Here is a 19,970-nt window from a genome sequence, read left to right as displayed (position 1 = left end):
TGCCTTTGCTTAACTTCTAAAGGCTTTATGTGTGTGGCTTCTTTGACATCTGGGATTCTGTTAATAAATCATGAATTTCAAATATGTTCTTTTCATTCCTTAGATGAGGCAGCTGGAACCAAGACACTACGGTCTTCAACTTAGAAGATTAGTTGATGAAAACATTGAGTATTGTATTCCTGAAGCATATGAATACATACAAGATCAGGCAAGTTTGACTGATTTTTTTATAAGAACGTCTCGATATTTGTAGCCACAGCTAAATGATACTCCTATAAATGTCTGTGAATTAGATACAAAATGGGATTTTAGATTGGATCACTATCACAGACTGTATTCTGCTACCCTTACTCATAGTGAGTTAAACTCGCCCATATGCAGAGAACTAGAGATCTAGGACATCACTTAAGCCTTCGTTTAAGGACTATTCTGTGGGTTTAAGTGGGACTTAATGGTGCCTAGGCCTAGTGCTGGTGCTCTGCACATGAGTGAATTTCACCCATTAGGTAATACCTTATTCCACAGTTAGTCCCACTGAGTTCAGTGATACTTGCAGCATAACACACTTGTCTAATGTGAGTAAAGGTGGCAGAATCTGGAACTTTGTTAATGGATTATTTAACAATACAGCTAATTTTTTTGAATAATTAAAATGATACTGATTTCAATGATGTATTGAACCTTTGGCTTTTGCAGTCCTACAGTTTAACAACTTGTGATGTTTTCTCTCTAACAGATATACGATGAAATAGAAATTTTTCCTTTAAATGTTTACCATGTACATCTTACTAAAACTGAGAACATAACTGATTTTGGTAAGTTTTAATAAAATCCCTCCCAATGATTTTCCTTTTATTTTCTTTGTTCTTTTTGAAGCTTAATTTTTCCTTCCATGAGCTTTTTCTTTGTTGACAACTTTTGGGTCACTACATGTTCAGTATGACAGGTCTGCAATGTGCACAAGTTAGCACTTTAAGGAAGACCTGAGAATTGCTCTTCATTTGACACTGCTGACTTTTTTTCTTTTTTTTGACTCCTGCATTTTGGGGGAGCAAGTGAAAGGCTTACTTCCCCATGCCACTTCATTGACCAGCCAGTAAAAGAGCTGCTGAAGAGTTGGCAGGCAACTTTCTCATGCTCGACTAAACAGAAATACCCAGCCTACTCTCAAAATGTGATTTCCTTTTTGGCAGCAAAACATTCTCTTGATCCTGTGCCAACAGGCTGTCACTTGACAGAAATTTTAACTGGCTTCTTTTCCCGGTGGGAGGTAATGCCTAAGAATATCCGTATGTTTGCTCATTGTGAAATGTGGACTTTAGTCATTCAGTTGACAAGAATGAGAAAGGCAGTGGAGAAAAAAGGAAGGAAGATAATACTGTAGAAGGAAAATTGGAACAGAAAAAATAATAATTGGGGTCCTGATTCACTCCCATTCAGGCCAATTCATTCCCACTAAGATAGTCTTTCCATTGATTTTAAGGGCATGTCACCATGGTGCATTAGTTTGCACCAGAGAGTTGTAAATTCTAGCACGTGGTAGTGTGTTGCACACTAATTGGCCTGTGCGGACTCTGCTGGTTCTCACTAAAAGTTCCAGTGTGCCTGTAAATGTAATCTTGTTTCAAAAAGTATTACAGTAACCCTCCCTAGGGAATTTTTAGTCTGTGCTAGCAGGATCCACAGGGTCTAATTAACATACAACATGCTAGTGCACACTAGAATTTACAACCCTCTAGTGTGGACTAACATACCATGTAGACAATCTCTAATGTGAGTTTGATTGGGTCTGAGATTATAGTCTCTTTGAGTCAGGGACTGAGACTAGAAATCTGTGTGTGAGGAACAAAATGGAGAACTCTCATGGTATTGCAGAAGAACTCCTTTTCTATCATGCTGACTTCTGATCTCATCCATCTCTTTGTGTCAAGCATTCTCAGTTACAGAAAGGAAACAGCCGCTGAGGGGCAGCTCTTCGGGGCAAGAACTTTTTTTCTTTTCTTTTTTTAATGTTTGTACAGCATCCTTCAGAATGGGGGCCTGATCCTGATTGTGTCAGTTGTACACAAAAATGGGTTATAAACACACAATTTTCATGTCTTCAGACACTGTTCTCACCCAGTTTTTACAAGAAATCATATAAAATCCTCACAATATTTGTCAAAGTATTTTATAGACCTTCACTGGATCTGGTGATCTGTGTTGTTGAAAAGCTATATCAGGCCTACTTGGAAAAACAATAAAATATCTCATAATACCTATTTACATTGCTTTTAAGAGTAAAGAAATTTACATGAGAGAATTTGTCCTTAGGGTGTGGGTCTGCATAGGCGTGTGTGTATACAAGTTGGGAGTGCAAAATGTCACTTCCCTTTGATTATGTAGATTAAATCTACTGAACATACAAAACTAAATGAGAAATACCTGACCAGAAATTCACCTGATTGTTGTTTTAAGCAGACCAAGCGGTAAGGGTAAAACCATCTTTCTTCTTAATTCCAGGGTTTGCAGTCACAGCTCAAGTTGTTGAAAACCAGCATCTCACTCATATATTCATAAGTGATGTCCTTCCAGATGGACTGGCTTACAAAGAAGGTTTGTGTCATGGCTGCACTAACCACTATTATGTTTTTAATTACTTTTTACTAAGTAACAAACTTTAGGGAGCTTTAAAATTGCCTGGAAATGGTTCTTTGCTTCTACTACCCTTGGTCGTCTTGCTTGATCACCATGTATAGTAGATGATGCTAGGTAAGATAATTTACATGAAGTGGCTGAGGAACCCTTCTAATGAGAGGTGAAGTAAAAAGAATGCTTGTCTACGCTTGGGGCAAAATCTGCTACCAGCACCCACATTAAATGTTGGGATCTGTACAGGGACAGAAGAGAGCAATTCTCCACCTCACGTGGTAGAACCTCCATGGCTGAATTAACCTCCACGGCTCTTAGCTTCCCATTTGCCTGCAACAAGCAGTGATATGCAAAAGGCTGGCTCCTAAAGAACTACCTTGTACATTACATTGCAGGGTACCACTGAAGTTCTCTACTTTATGGTGCTCATGGATTTATGTCTCCTCATCAGCCTCTTAAGATCTCACTTTCCCCTCCACACTGCTGAACTGCATTAATTCTGCTGTGTTTGGGACCATCTGCAAAGGAAGGGGAGCATTGTTCCCTTAGTCATCTGGAGTGCAGTGGCCAACTGGTTGTTGCTGATCCTAAAATGTACAAGTTGCCACTATTTGGATCTAACTGAACTCTCCCATAAAAACCTCACTTGTTCGATTTCCCTGTTGCAATTTTGCAAGAATGAACAAATCAGCCTGATAAAGCTCCTTGTGTTTCCTGAACTGAGATCCTAAAATAAGAGTTATTTTGCCTATAGGCTTTTCAGGATGCTGAGAGCCACCTTAAAATGAACTCATGGTCTGAGAGTCTGTGTGATTCTTCTATCATACGCTTTTCTAAAGCTGCATGTCAGAGTATCCTTCTTTAGCCTTTGAGTAGAAACAGCCATGTCATAGGTGGCAAAACAAATAGCCAATCCTGCAGTCATGGCGCACATACAAAACTCCCTCTGACTTCAGTGGGATAACTGCAGGATTAGGTCATTTGTATAAAAATATATATAATCAAAATGCAGTATAATTTATTTTGTAGCCCTGTTCATCAGCGCTCCAGAATTCCCTTCTTATTTTCTTTCCTTTCTCATTCTCCTAGGGCTAAGAGTGGGCAATGAAATCTTGATGATAAACGGAGAGGCTGTGTCTGATCTTGACCTCAGGCAGATGGAATTATTGTTTTCTGAGAGAAGTGTCACGCTCACAGTGAGAGCAAGTCATTATGGCCCTAAGGGAGCATTATGTACATTGTGGTCAGATGGCGACATTTCCAGGGACCCGAAAAGCTTATTACCCCCTCCTAACCAGTCACAGCTCCTGGAAGAATTTCTGGATAATTTGAAAAAGAACACTGCAAATGGTGAGGAGGAGATGACGATGATGATTGCATTACTTTTCCCCTGGCCAGCCAGTTATTTTAAAACTAGTTTCTTTTTTTTATCCATTTAAAAAACATTATCCTCATGCTACAAGAGAAAAATCCAAATATAAACTGTGTAAAAATCCATTTATATTTCATGCATTTCTGTAATTATAGTGATTTCCTGAGAGTAGCAATGAAACAGAAAATGGTCATTTCTGCAGGAAAATTATGTTCTTTTAACCTGTTCCACTGAATCATCCCAGTAATGCTAAGTACTCTGTTTTGCAATGTCAGGGCTACCCATTATAACCATATGTGAGCATCAAAAGTTGAAATGGTGTCGCTTTTAGCGGCAGGGGTTTTGCTGTATGTTTTAATATACTTCATTTGTGCAACTTACCATGTACATTTAGGGCACTATGAAAATAATAACAATAATCAGCTGAAAATGGAGACATTTTACAGCAGCCTTCCTCACCAATCACTGTTTTCTTTAATGCATTCCAGTAGAATTCAGGTATCCACTGGATATAAATGTATCTTTTACCTGGAGACACTTTAATGTGATTCTCCAGCTACCTTCTCTTTGAATTCCTCAATCTTATTGTCATACTAACTATCAGATATAGGAACTATGCTAAATGTATGGGGTGAGGGTGAGATTGTGGCTGTATTCTGCATGGGTGAACAAGATGGGGAGGATGCAAAGATCCTTAGTGCTAGGACTGCTCCTGGCTAGCATCATGTACACCCATAAATGGACAGGAAGGAGGTGAGTGTATGATCCTGTTTCCTGCCATGCCAGCTAGTCGAAGGCAGCTTGTACATGCTGTGCACCCTCAAGGGTTGTAGCAGTGGGCACTCTCCTTGGGTCTGAGACAGAGCCTATAGAAGTCAATGGGAGCCTTTCCATTGATTCACTGGGAGCTTGCTCATGCCCCTAGAGAACTATTGAGCTCTGTCAAGCATTCTCTTCCCCCCACCCGCACTGTCCGTGGTAGGCCAATGCCAGTTTTACCCATCATCTCATGGACTTTTTTGTCTAAATAGGAGTGAGTGGGGACTGCAGGACTTGGCATTTTGTGAACTGAAACATTCTGTCAAATGCCACATCACAAACAAGCAGTATAAACGCCACTGTGTTTGAGACTGCCCTGCTGTGTTGGAGAAATGTGTTTTGTGATGTCAACATGTTTTTAAGATACTGCTTGAAATATAAAGTATTTTGGGGGGATTTTCTCCCCTGGAAAATTGTGTGTATAAGATACAAGCAGATTTAACTCACTGTATCATGAATGGTGGGGGTGGGGGAATAAAGGTTCAATTCCCTCTTTGTACCTCTGGAGGATGCTATTAAAATTCCACAGGAAACCTAGATCAGGTTCATTGCTGCATGAGAGAGAGGAAGTCATCTTTGTGCTTAATTGTGGTGGCAAGTGTTTTCTGATCTTTAATCTTGTCATGATTTAAAAAAAAAAGAATAAAATCACAAAGGAGAAGTTGATAGGTTTGATTCAATTATAAAGTAACTTTATTAGGTCATCTCTGAAATAAAAAAAAATCTGATTACAAGATTTGTGATACCATCAGTAGCATCTCTCTCAGGGGCTGTAGTTCAATTTAAAACCCCATTAAATTGACTACTGGCATATAAAAGTGTCATAAAACAAAAATTATGATGGAACTAATTAATTAGTTATATTAGGGCCATCACTCAGCTTGTTGGTTTGATATTACAGGCCATCATTACCTGGAATATTCAGTATAATAAACGTATGTGTCCATTCACCAGATTCATTATTTCTGAGAGATAAATTTGCAACTTCTGTTAATCTCCAGATATTCCATTATAATAAGATATTGCTAGAGTATGTTTCATACTCTAGGCACTAAAATGTATATACTTATCTGATTAAGAAAACAGTTAAGGCAGACTCGTTTACCTTGAAATGGGGGTGGGGGGGGAGAAGGGGAAATGGTTCTAACTCAAGCTCTGTGAGAAAGTCTGTCATCTAATTCAGTTCATGTGGAAACAAAAGAAAGTGGCACTACTTTGACTTAATAGGCAATCTTAATGGGCTTCATCCTTGTATTCTCTCTTTATTTAAAAATAACTTGGGTGTTATAGTCTGAACCCAGGCTTGGGTGCCAGAGACTCCTTTATAGTATTGAGGCACCAAAAATCAGAAGCCACATTGGAAAATTGTGGTCTGAGTGACTCAATTACTATCACCCAGGGTAACAGTATCGGAGCCAGAGTTAAAACCAAGGAGATGTGGGAGGCAGTGCTTAGGTAGGTAGGGGGTCTGACCTGCGAGTTCAGGTGTGTACGGCGCCTCACCGCCTATACTCCTATTTATACCCGTGTTAGCTGGGTGTGCAGTGCCTGTCCTCTACACACTGCTGTAAGTGTAGACCTACCTTTAGTCATGCTGGGTATCAACATCTGGCCTATAATGAAGCAGAAGTGACTATAAAGTAATCTTTTGAAAAACACTAACTTCATATAGCTTTAGTGATAAGGGTTTGTCTGAGTTTGCATTTATATGCTTGTAACTCCTTAGTGTCTTTATGATGAATGCAGTTTCCTACCTAATCCCTTGCATTGCAGACATGACATTTTACCTTATGTCAAAATCTGGCAACTCTTAGCAAAGAGAAGGGAAGAGAAGTGATTGGTTTTCCACTGCTAAAAAATAGTCACTGGGAGTTTAGTTTTCTATAAGAGTGATTTGTTTCCTTCAGGAGACCAGAACTCGGCTGTGGCAGTGTGTGCAGCCTCTCCGATCCTATAATCTGACTTCCCATGTGGCAGCATGCACTTGCTGCTGAGCCACCTGTTTATACTGGAAAAGAAATAAAATGAAACACTTGAAAACCCAATTAGGTGAGCAACTAAATTTGCACCTAGCTCTCTGTCCTAAGGAAGTTAAACAAATATTTGTAAAGAAGTAATAAAAATTAGGGAATTAGGATGGAATTTTTCCTATTTTTGAAAATACAAACTTTCTCCATTTCAACATGGTGTAGATGTTGGGAAAATAAACAGCAGAGTTAATGACAAGAATTGAATACTATGTATGCTAGTGTTTAGTGTGTCTATTTTTGTAATTATGAATCTTCTGCTGATATCTGAAGTATGAGCTACAAACAGAGGTTGATTTGAATAGGTTTAAATCTCTATTGCACAGCAGTTTTGAGGAAATGATTTCTTACAGTATCTCAAGATCTTCATTGCCTCAAATTCAAGTTTGCCATACAGACACTCAGATAACAAAGTGTAGCATAAATGCCTAGACTAGGGTGACCAGAAAGCAAGTGTGAAAAATTTGGACCGGGATTGAAGGGTAATAGGCACCTATATAAGACAAAGCCCTGAATATAGGGACTGTTCTTATAAAATTGGGACATCTGTTCACCCTCACCTAGACAGATAAATACCTTCAAGAGGGATGTCCCCCTCTTGACTTCTTCAGAGGCGAATTATTCTTCTCTAATAGAGATCAGGTAGCCCTGCTCCTATTGAACTTCCATCAGAAAGATCATTTGATTCCAGCTCATGGGTGATTGCGAGGAAATGGGGAAAACTCAGAATGATTGACATCTCAACTTTATTCATATCATAGGGGGATAAACCATGGCTATCTAGTAACCTTTACAGAAACCTCACCTGATCCGAAGCATTTCTCATTCTCAAAGTCTTTTATATGTCTCACATTATAACAGCATTGAGAAAAAGAGAGAAAAAGAGTTGGAAGAACTTCAAGCTGGTAAACTCATTGCTTCCGGTAGCAGACCCTGACTGAAGCACTGGCTTTTGCCAGTTTCACAGCAGCCCACGTCTCTTTCTGTCTCCCTCCATCTGTTGATTCAAATCTTTCATTAAATATGTGAAATATTTCTCACTTACACTGATGGCGTTTTGTAAAATACTGCCTTGAGGTGAAAATATATAAAATTACCCCAAAGTTAACATTCACATAATGTAGTTCTTCCTGAAGAAATTACCTTGCTCCTGTGTCTTTTGTTTGTGCTGGTTATTCTTCGAGTAGTGTCTCTATGGGTGCTTCACTGTAGGTCTACCTGCATCCCTGTGCTCTGATCAGAGAACTTTGGTAGCAATGTCTGTTGAGCCCACACATGCGCTGTCTCCACGGGCTGTGCCATGAGGCTAGCCAGCGCACGTGGGCTAACCATCCTCAGCTCATTCTCAACCACCCTTGGCTAGAGATGGAGCCATTAGCAGTCTGTTAAGACTATCATCTTAATCTTCTCGCCTATAGTTACTTAGTCTCCTAGTTGTAGAATAGTATTTCTAGCTGTAGTTCCCCCCTTTCTTTATTTTACCCTTAACAATTAAAAAAAAGTGCCTCTTGAATTCTGAGCCTTGCCCAAGAACTTTTGAGGCACACTCACTTTGGAGCCAACTCGAGATTTAGAGGAACAGGAAGCCGGTACTGAGGAGAAAGAGACTCCGAGGACCACATCCTCCTCCTCTTCAGATGAAGCCATCATGCCTTCTCCACCATCTTTGATGGATGACTTTGATCTCTTTCAGGGACTGGCAAAGAGGGTGGCAGATATTCTCCAGATTCATTGGAAGAAGTCTGTAATACCTACCATCAACTCCTTGATATTTTCTATTCTTCAGCCTCCTCAAAGATTGCCCTTCCAATTAATGAGGTCATTTTAGACCTAGCAAAGACTGTGTGTGGCAAACCCAGACATCAGTGGCCCTAACCTGCAAGCAGCCGGACAAAAAATATCATGTCCCCACTAAGGAATCTGAATTCCTATTCTCCCACCTACCACCCAACTCCATTGTGGTGGATGCTGTCAACTCTTGCAGCCAACAACACCTGTCAAGGGCTTCTCACTCTGACAGAGACTGCAAGCTCCTTGATCTGTTAGGCAGAAAAGTATATTCCTCAGCTACTCTACAATTTCATATCACCAACTACCAGGCCTTCATGGCAAAATACAATTACATAAATTACTCAAAGCTGAATTACTTTATTGAAAAGATGCCAGAAATGCATCATGACTCATTCAAAGCCATTATCTGGGAGGGCCAGTTAGTGGCAAAGACATCACTGCAATCTGCCCTTGATTCAGCCGACATGGTAGCTAGGTCTATCTCCATGGCTGTGGTGATGCGATAAGCATCATGGCTTCATTTGTTGGGATTCCCAAAAGAGGTGCAGTCCATGATTGAGGACCTTCCCTTTGACGGTATAAAGTTCTTTGCCAAGAAAACTGATTCCTCCCTTCATACCCTGAAAGATTCAAGGGCTACACGCTGGTCACTGGGTATCTATACACTAGGACAAAAGAGATGATTTAGTCCCCAGTTCCAGCATAGATCACATGCATCTCAGTACCAACCTCAGCGCTGCCACAAGCCGCAAAGAAAGAAAGGGAAATTCCGTAAATGAAAACCATCTGGCACACAATCTTCATCCCAGCCCTCTACGCCTAAACCCCACTTTGACGGGCAGGTCAAGGCACTCTTAGACCACTCCCCCCTCCAAATGTCACAGCTGACCATTGTTCCACCCCCTTTTGGCCACCACTGGCAGTGTTCCACAGTACCTGGGAACACACAAGATCAGACCAATGGATCTTAGAGATTGTCCAAACTGGATACTCCATTCAGTTTACCACCCTTCCCCATCCATCTTCAGGGACCTTTCTCATGAGAGTTTACTACTACATGAGGTAGAGCGCCTCCTCCAGCTAGGCACCATAGAACCAATATCTCAACATCTGTGAGGCAAGGGGTTCTGCTCTCATTTCCTAATATCCCAAAAGAAGGGAGGTTGGAGATGCATACTAGACCTCAGAGCTCTCAACAAGTTTTGTCAAGGCTCAAAAATTCAAGATGGTCACCTTATCGACGATCATTCCAGCACTGGAACAGAGAAACTGGTTTTCAGACCTCGACCTCCAGGACCTCCTATTTTCAGATCTCGAACTTACCAGCTCACAGATGATTTCTCAGATTCACTCTGGGACACAGCCACCACCAATACAGGGTGCTCCCCTTTGGGCTATTATCGGCCCCGAGAGTATTTTCCAAGGGTCTCTCAGTGGTGGCCGCTCATTTACGCTCTCGAGATAATGATTTACCCATACCTGGACGATTATCTCCTCAGAGCCCAATCTCTCTGGGAGGCTCGCCAAGTCACTGACACTACGATACAAGAAGTCAACTCTCATTCCAGTGCAATGCCAGGAATTCGTAGGGGCCGATCTCAATGCATTACAGGCCAAAGCCCTCTTATGTCCACACAGGTTCCTATCTTTAGTCACACTCATAGACACCATCCCAAGCAGCCTACAAATACTGGCCAGGCTTTGCCCCCAGCTCTTGGGACATACGGCAGTGGGCGTGGCAGTGATACCTCATGCCAGGCTCCACATACAATGTCTCCAAATATGGTTCGGCTCGGTTTATAGACTGAACATGGACAAGTTGGACAAACTGCTGTCACTACTCACCAGGATGAAAAACTCCTTAAACTGGTGAAAGGTCCCAGATGATGTTTGCAAAGGGTCCCCTTCTCACAAACATCACTGTTATTGCTCCTTACCACCGATGCATCACTCATAAGCTGGGGCGTGCATCTAAATGGCCTCATGACGCAAGGCAAATGGTCACCTGCGTAGATATCCCTCCACATCAATCTCGAGCTGAGAGCAATCAGGAATGCCTGCGCCTATTTCCTCCCACTTATCAGAGGATCACACACAAAGATCCCGATAGACAACATTGCTTGTATGTACTACATCAATCGGCGGGGGAGCCAGATCGTCCTCCCTATGAGCACAAGCAATGAGATTATGGAATTAGTGCATCTCCCACAATGTTATACTGTCCATGGCATTCCTCCCAGGTACACAAAACTCAATAGCGGGCAGTCTCAGTCACAAATTCCCACACAACCACAAGTGGGAGATGCACCCGTCAGTACTTCGCAACCCATTCAGATGATGGGGAACACTGTCTACAAATGTATTTGCCATTCATGTGAACAAAAAGTGTCAATGCTACTACTCCAGAGCAGGGATCGGACAACACTCCTTATGTGATGCTTCCTCCTCCCCTGGGACGGGGACCTTCTCTACGCTGTCCCTCAGTTTCCCCTATTGTCGCAGGTCCTGCTGAAAATAAAAAGGGATGGCGCTCGTATCATTCTGATATCACCTACTTGGCCAAGACAGACCTGGTAACCGTACCTGTCACAGCTTGAGACATGTCTGCCAATCGCTCTGCAGGGCATTCCATGTCTCCTCTCACAAAACAGAGGACGTACCCTATACCCCAACCTGGGGATTCTCCTCCTCAAGGAATGGCACCCTGTTTGATTCCAGCACCTAGAAAGCTCCAGTTCGAGAGAGGTACAAGAGGTTCTGGTACACAGCAGAAAGTCCTCAATATGATGCACTTACCTGGAAAAATGGCCAAGGTTTCAGATTTGGTGCTTGTCCCAACAAATCTTCCCAGCATCCGTGACTCTTCCACATACCCTAGACTATGCTTTAACCCTAAAACAGTCTGGACTATCTCTAAGCTCTCTCAGGGTCCACCTAGTGGCTATTACAGCCTTTCACCAACTTGGAGAGGGGTATTCAGTATTGTCACACCCTACTACAAAGAGGTTCCTCAAGGGCATAGTAAATCTCTTCCCTCAACCTTGACTACCTACGCCCCACACAGGATCTGAACCTTGTACCGAAAGACTGACTTCGAACCCAGGGTCGCCTGTTCACTAACATACCTATCTATGAAAACTGCCAGGAGAATCGGAAAGACAGCAACTCTGATGGTGCATCCTCCTTACATGGTATTTTTTTCCGGACAAAGTTACACTCAGACCGCATCCAAAATTTATACCTAGGTAACCTCTCACTTTCACATGAATCAGTTGATTCACCTTCCAATCTTCTACCCAAAGTTTCACCAAGACATCAGGGAGGCTATATTGTATACCCTGCTTGTCCAGAGAGCCATGGCCTTCTACCTGGACAGGAAAAAGATCTTCAGGAAGTCCCCTAGGCTTTTTTCCCTTGCAAAAAGATCAAAGGGCTCAGCAATATCAGCCCCAAGACTTTCCAAGTGGGACTCGAACTGTATCAGACATTGTTACCAATGGTAATACAAACTGTATTACCATTTGTAATGTGACCCCTCCAGATGCCATTCGTATACACTCCACAAGGTCAATCTCCTCATCCATCGCCTTCCTCAAGGGTGTCCCTATCTCAGAGATCTGTAGAGCGGCAACATGGGCATCAGTCCTCACTTTCACAGAACACTATGCAATCTATGGGCACTGCACCTCCGATACCATCTTCGACAGCACGGTGCTGACATCTGACTCCGAAGTCCAGACCCTCCAGAAGGGGTACTGCTTAGGTGTCACCTACAGTAGAGCACCCATAGGGACACACATCTCGAAGAATCGTCGTACTGCACAAAGTGAGTTTTTTTTTATTGTTTTTTTTTTTAAATATCATGAGACTCCCAAGATTCCTTTTGGATTAGGGCCCCACTATTTGCGGAGGAGTTTAGTTTCACAAGCATATACGTATTGCTGTCGACTGCCTGCCTGCTTCTAACAGGCATTTGGTGGCTTCACACCAGGAGAGAGGCAACTAAGTAGAAAAAGTCCTTCTCTTTTTGGCATGACTATATAGAGGAGACAATATAGAGGATCAGTCTTTTTGTCTACTTTAATTCCTTTTCCATATGCTTCATAGACAAGCTTTTCAAATGTGACAGTAAGCATTATGGCCTCTTGTCAGAAGAGCATACAGACTTAATATATGTATCAAATATTTTTTTAGAGAACAGTGTGCATTTCACCAGCTGCCCATCCTGAACTTTCTGTAACCAGTTCACACAGATATCTTAATTTTGTACCCTTCTAGATGTCATGTGATATTGTCATAGGCTAAAACTAAGTGGCAGGTAGTACAGGAGGCTAAACATTAATTCCAAGGAAGTGTATATTCTCATTTGCCTCTCATAAAATGGGTTAATAGAAGCACTTGTTGCCTAGTGAATAGGCTGTAATGCAGGGGGGTTTTCAGCTCCCAGGAATAGTGGTTTAATGAGTTCCTGCTGGCACTTGACAAACTGTCTTTTAACTTCTTGTTAAATATATGCTGTGTACATTAAAAGATTGTTTATACTGTAAATCAGTTCAGGCCTTCAACTCTGTTGAACTTTTCTTTTGTAAGATAACTCTGTTCATTTATAACAACTGCTCCCTGATTTACCCCCAGCAAAGACAATGGGCCAAATTATTAATTCCTGATATAATGCTGTTCAAGTCAATGGAATTACACTAGGAGTTAATTTGGCCCAATGGGACTGCATGGGGAGTACAGGCCAGTTCTTGGACACTACCAAATCTTGTGTAGTAATGATACAGAATATATGGAGCTGCTTGTAACTATAATGTTACATATATGCAGACATAGGCCAGAATCTTTGCCATAATTTAGGCCTCAACTTTTAAAACATGTCAAGCAGCAGCAGTTCTGTGTTTCATTCAGAGGAGCTGTATGTAGGTTGAGTAACTACAGCAGCTTACTTGTCCAGGCTTAACCACATATTCTTGCTAAAGTGTGAAGTAACTTCATCTCCTCCCTCCCCGTTTTATATGCTTTATGCCCATACAGAAGCTCCCTGATTTACATGTAAGTCGGGAATGTATCTCCGACAATTACCACCCCCCACCCCACCCCCCAAAAAAAGCTTACGGAACTTTTTCCGTAAGTCTGATTTCCATAAATCGGGTTTGCGTAACCCAGAGAACGTCTGTAAATTCCTAGTAGAGATATAGTAGATCATGCTATAATATTTGATAGAATATCATTAGAGAGTCATGCACTACCTTTCCACATAGGCCAAGCTCAGTGAGTTACCCAAATTTTTCAGTGCAAATGCCTTTTCAGAATGGATGAAGTCTGTCCCAGATTGCAATCATTAAAACCTTCCAGGCTAACAACACACTCTCATCTTAGTTCTCCTTTTAGCCAATGGGCTCCTGATGAGTGTCTATTGTTTCCATGCGTCTCCCCATTCCTGCTGTCCCCCCCGCCCCATTCTGAGGGCTGTGTGTGTTCCCTTATTTCCCTCCCTCCCTCATCTCAGGATTCCAGTCACACAGAGCCCCTGGCATAGGGGATCTCTCCTTTTTTCCCTCCCCCCTTTTTAGTATCTTTCTACCCTCTTAGAGTCAAAGGGATGGGCAGATGGCTGCTGCCCTTTCTCCCTCATCCACGGTATAGGCTTTGGGGAAGCAGGATGCATGGAGTAAGGAAGGAATGAAGTCTCCTTCACACTCCTCTCTCTCTTCCTCCCCCTGCTGGTTAAGCAACTGCCCCTCAGCTGTGTTAGGTGGGTCTCATAGGAAGAACAAGGAGCAACCTTTTTTAAGTGCTAGTGGCTTTTCCAGTTTCCAGTTTTTACCAAAATCAATAGGGTTTTGCCCATTGTTGCCTAGAATATTCCCAAATTGTTGGAACTGATTGGATGTAGTATTCAAAAGTTACTGTGTTACAAAGAGACAAACCAGGAAATGCCGTTAAGTTGAGTATAGTGCTTCATTTTGCCCGGCCAGTCAGAAAGCTAAAGCCATTTAAAGCATTCAGGGACAGACCCCTTCAGTTTGAGGAAGTTTTGTTGCCTAAGCAGCCAGATGACAATATATTGTAAATAGTTTGGACCATGCTGCCTATTTTAAATAGAAATGTGATCAGTAAGTATCTAGATATAGACAGATACAACTCTTCTTTAACAAAGGTATATCTCACAAGTTATTTGTTTTGTATTAAAGACGCCGGTACATCCAAAAGGCATGTTGAGAAGCCAATCTTTAACGTAAACCAATCAAAATAGTATAAGACTTGCACAGACCACACAGTCCTTATGGTCATTTAACTGCCAACCATAAGATAAAGTTTCACGTGTGAAGTGATCCTGCTAACCTTGTCACTGAGGTGTAGGGAATCATTGATAAAACAATTACAGAACCAAACAAAGATTATACAGACAAACAATAGGAAAGTGAAGACTACAATGATAGAACAATACAAAAATAAGGATTTCACATCCTAGCTATTAATAAGTGAGTTCTTGCCGGACAGGATGCTATCAAACTAAGTTTCCTTTTACATCTTCTAGGCTCTTCCCTTTCTCAGGAGGTAATAGGAATATCAGAACAAAACTGTATTTTTAACCGCCCAATAGCACCTTATTTCAATGTGACTAGTTTGGAGTGTCAGGATGTGACCATACACTTCCCAGTTTATGGCTGCCTCTGCTGCTTAGCCGAAGGCCTTAGCCTAAAAACCAGGCCTCAGACTGTCACAGTAAAAAAAGGCCCTTATACAGACAAACAGTGATTTTGATTCTTTCTTTTCTACCTCTATAACTCGCTAAGTAATAAGAATATGAAACTACAGACCAGTTAGTTTAACTTCTGTGCCAGGGAAGATAATGGAGCAAGTAATTAAGGAAATCATCTGCAAACACTTGGAAGGTGGTAAGGTGATAGGGAATAGCCAGCACGGATTTGTAAAGAACAAATCGTTTCAAACCAATCTGATAGCTTTCTTTGATAGGATAATGAGCCTCGTGGATAAGGGAGAAGCGGTGGATGTGATATACCTAGACTTTAGTAAGGCATTTGATACGGTCTTGCATGATATTCTTATTGATAAACTAGGCAAATACAATTTAGATGGGGCTACTATAAGGTATGTGCATAACTGGCTGGATAACTGTACTCAGAGAGTAGTTATTAATGGTTCCCAATCCTGCTGGAAAGGTAATAACAAGTGGGGTTCTGCAGGGGTCTGTTTTGGGGCCGGCTCTGTTCAATATCTTCATCAACAACTTAGATATTGGCATAGAAAGTACGCTTATTAAATTTGCAGATTATACCAAACTGGGAGGGATTGCAACTGCTTTGGAGGACAGGGTCATCATTCAAAATGATCTGGACAAATTGGAGAAATGGTCTGAGGTAAACAGGATGAAATTTAACAAAGACAAATGCAAAGTGCTCCACTTAGGAAGGAACAATCAGTTTCACACACAGAGAATGGGAAGAGACTGTCTAGGAAGGAGTACGGCAGAAAGGGATCTAGGGGTTATAGTGGACCACAAGCTAAATATGAGTCAACAGTGTGATGCTGTTGCAAAAAAAGCAAACATGATTCTGGGATGCATTAACAGGTGTGTTGTGAGCAAGACACGAGAAGTCATTCTTCCGCTCTACCCTGCGCTGGTTAGGCCTCAGCTGGAGTATTGTGTCCAGTTCTGGGCACCACATTTCAAAAAAAGATGTGGAGAAATTGGAGAGGGTCCAGAGAAGAGCAACAAGAATGATTAAAGGTCTTGAGAACATGAGCTACGAAGGAAGGCTGAAAGAATTGGGTTTGTTTAGTTTGGTAAAGAGAAGACTGAGAGGGGACATGATAGCAGTTTTCAGGTATCTAAAAGGGTGTCATAAGGAGGAGGGAGAAAACTTGTTCACCTTAGCCTCTAAGGATAAAACCAGACGCAAGGGGCTTAAACTGCAGCAAGGGAGGTTTTAGGTTGGACATTAGGAAAAAGTTCCTAACTGTCAGGGTGGTTAAACACTGGAATAAATTGCCTAGGGAGGTTGTGGAATCTCCATCTCTGGAGATATTTAAGAGTAGGTTAGATAAATGTCTGTCAGGGATGATCTAGACAGTATTTGGTCCTGCCATGAGGGCAGGGGACTGGACTCGATGACCTCTCGAGGTCCCTTCCAGTCCTTGAACTATGAATCTGCCTAAATTCTTAAAGTATAGGCCTTTACAGACAGGCCTGAATATCTATATCCTAACAATCATCAGGTACTGTTACAGAGGTGTATACAACTGTTTTGTATGATTTCATTAATTGTTATCACATATTGGTGATTGCCCAAGTAAATGAATCAAATGACTTCATGTTGCTGCATTAAACAAAGATGGAACCATCAAGGAGTGTGAAAAGACTTTACATAAAGACTGTTCTAACTTGAAAATGGACATTTTTGCAGACAGTTGAACATGCTGGTTTAAAACAAAACAAAACATGGAGTTATGCTAAGTTGGAACACATTGCAAAGGAGCCACAGAAAATAACTCGCTGAAGTAGGTTGCTGACTGGAGCAAAGCCAGTAGGTGTTCAAAGTATGGGCCAACACATCTTACATAAACTGGTATGACACAAGATGTTTTGCACAAAAATTTTGCAGACACAATGTTGCAAGAAGCCATGAAGGACACCTTGTTTTCTCATTGGATGATTAAAAGAGACACAGCTTGTATCCTCGCTATACATTTCAAATCTTCATCAGAAGAAGCCTCAGTTACTTTCTGATTAGTCCTCACTAGCTTTGCCAAGAAGAGGAACCAGGCCACGCCACCAACAGAAAAAATATAAAATACCCAACATGATCAACATGTTGTTTCCTGAAGCAAAACCATCTGAATGAGAGAGACTGTGAGCAGGACTTTCACCGTCCGGCCTGCAAGAGCACCCTCTGTTTGGTAATAGCTAAAGTCTTGTTGCTAACAAATAGCCCATGAACTCTATCTTTTAAATGCCTATCTAGGGAAACAACTGTGAAATCTGGAAAGAGAATAGGAATACAGCTGTCATAACACCTGGAGTGAATTACCTGAATGAACTTTCTATTTTGAGTAACCAGTCATTGCAACTGTGAAGCTGAGCTAGAGAACTTGCCTTCATGCCAGCTCCAACTGATAAGTAGAGAATGGCTTTTATACATGTATTGTTTACCCAACTGACAGTTTTGTTATGAAAGGCTAAATGCGTCTCAGAAAGTATGTTCCTGACTTAAAACCCGCTGAATGACTAAAATCTCTTACGTGAACTTGTTACACTAACAAGTTTAATTTTAGTTGTCTAGAAGTTATGCCAGCTTAATGAGTAATTGAGTGTGTTGAGGGTGTAGAAACTCATAACACTAACTAAGCCTAGTGCTATTTGTATCAGAGGACTTGGCTTCCTCACAGCAAAAGTTAGCCGTGAGAAACGCTGACTGTTTCAGAGTTCATCCCGGAAACCACACAGATATTGTGGTCAACAGAACAGATAGCTTGTTAGACAAAAGGAGGAAGAATCTTTGAATTGGCTTGTAAGCTACAGGTTTACCACTCTTTGAATCTTTGGTTAAAGTAACATGAGAGCCTACTGAATTGAAATTCCAGACATATTAGAATATCTTCAAAATTATTATCTGCGTATTACGTTCTGCATGTAATGTGTGATAGTTTTGTGCATGTATAAGTGGAAAAGCTTGGCTGTGAGTATCACCTTGGCAAGATAATTTTGGACTGAATTGACAATACTTTGATAATGAAGTAATCTGTCTAATTTCTGAATTCTACTTACAATTGTTTTTGTTGAACTAATGTGAGCGGTTCTATAATTCTATTAGCAGATAAACTTGATAGGAAATTAATAACGATCTACATTTAAGAATCCGTCATTCCATGCTGATGATTGCCCACATTATTGTAAACCTAAGATAAAATTTTGCCTTTGTAAAAAGGTTGTAAGAGAGCCTGGAATTAACTGAACTGATTTATTGTCTCTTGAAAAATGTAACATCCCATGTTGAGTTTAGTTTTTGACATTGTGAACCGTATCATATAACCATGTTTATTTTGGCTTCTGTAATTTTTTATCTGCTTTGAAAGTTATTTTGGCTAGTACAACTCATAAATTTATAATAATTCTCCAGGCAATACTTTAAGAAACTCCAATCCAAAGAACAGTGAAAAACTTAGTTGCAAAGTAACTGGGTTAATTAAATTACTTACCTATTGTGTTTTTATAACTTGTTCTCCTCATACCTGAGAATTGTTAAGTTTTTGCTGAGCTCCTGCAACTTTTCTTGAAGTCGAGAGAGCCCAAAGACTCTCAGGATTTGGCTCTAAGGTAGAAACCTGTTCAGGAGGTGCCTTGTCTGAACTGTGTTTTAAATCTCTTCTCCAAGTTGTTAGTTTACATCATGAGCAGCTATCACTCAGAATAAGTAATTTTCATATGCTGCATCGTGTACGGACAGGGTACTAGAGTAAGAAGTCTTCATATGGAAATAAGGATAATGACTAGTAATATCTTTAATGTTCAGTTTTCTAGGGGAATCTAGGCTTCCCCTTCTCTCTCCATTTAGTGCATAACTACTTGTGTTGCAGGTTATGCAATTTTTCTATCTGGATTGACTTCACAGAAACCTGATCACCCTCTCTTCCGTAGGAGAGGACCACCTCAGCAGGAGATCTTTCCTTCAGGGAACAGAATGTGCCCCATCTCTACCCACAAACAGACATGACTCCCACAGATTCTGCTCCCAAACTCAGTGGATCCCCTGGGGTTGACAAAAGATTTGAGTGGCATCCAGATGTAAGCTCTGTGCTTCTGTGTAAAGCACCTGGGCTGTCTGCCTCCTGTCTGATTCTGTTGCAGCAAAGGTCCATTGAAACCTCATTAACAAGAATTCCCTAGTCATCACAGTTTCTGGACACATCTCCTTCCCACAAGGGGATTTCCCAGCGTAGGGCTTTGAACAGTTAATGCACCCTAAGGCTATGGCTTAGCTGTCTGCTGAATTTTCCACAGGTGTGCTTTGCCTCCCCCCAGAGCCTTGCCTTCTCTTCCCACCCCTTCCCAGCTGCAATCACAATTTTCATAGAAGGCTCTCTCTGGCCCCTAGGCAGGAAGATGTAGAGATGACTGACTTCAGGCAGGATGGGAGAAACCATGCAGAATGCCCCCTTCGTGAAGATAACTGGGAAAATGATATGGACCAAAGAAGTTAAAGGCCTTATTCTTCAGGCCTGATGTAGACAAAACTCATTCGTTTTAGTGAGTTTTGCTTGCATCAGATCTAAGTATTTTAGTGAATATTTGTTAAACTCAAATA

At 41.3% G+C, this 19,970-nt stretch overlaps 1 protein-coding gene across 12 annotated transcripts in view; it reads left to right on the top strand.

Annotated features, from left to right (window-relative positions):
• Positions 1-19,970, top strand: part of TIAM2 (TIAM Rac1 associated GEF 2) — a 260,221-nt gene that overhangs the window by 184,577 nt on the left and 55,674 nt on the right. For 9 of the 12 annotated variants that reach the window (XM_039528198.1, XM_039528204.1, XM_039528196.1 and 6 more), the window contains 4 exons: positions 104-208; positions 737-815; positions 2,503-2,595; positions 3,721-3,981. In XM_039528198.1, coding sequence (XP_039384132.1) covers positions 104-208; positions 737-815; positions 2,503-2,595; positions 3,721-3,981 — 538 coding nt within the window. Of the gene's footprint in view, positions 1-103; positions 209-736; positions 816-2,502; positions 2,596-3,720; positions 3,982-17,401; positions 17,566-18,157; positions 18,177-19,353; positions 19,451-19,970 lie in introns of those variants that run through there. The other 3 variants (XM_039528207.1, XM_039528209.1, XM_039528208.1) reach the window with 3 other exon arrangements.

This window comes from Mauremys reevesii, linkage group 3 (assembly GCF_016161935.1).
Source record: "Mauremys reevesii isolate NIE-2019 linkage group 3, ASM1616193v1, whole genome shotgun sequence".
Classification (NCBI taxonomy): Eukaryota; Metazoa; Chordata; order Testudines; family Geoemydidae; genus Mauremys; species Mauremys reevesii.
Note: the sequence above shows the minus strand (reverse complement) of the source record. Positions and strands in the feature narration are given on the sequence as shown.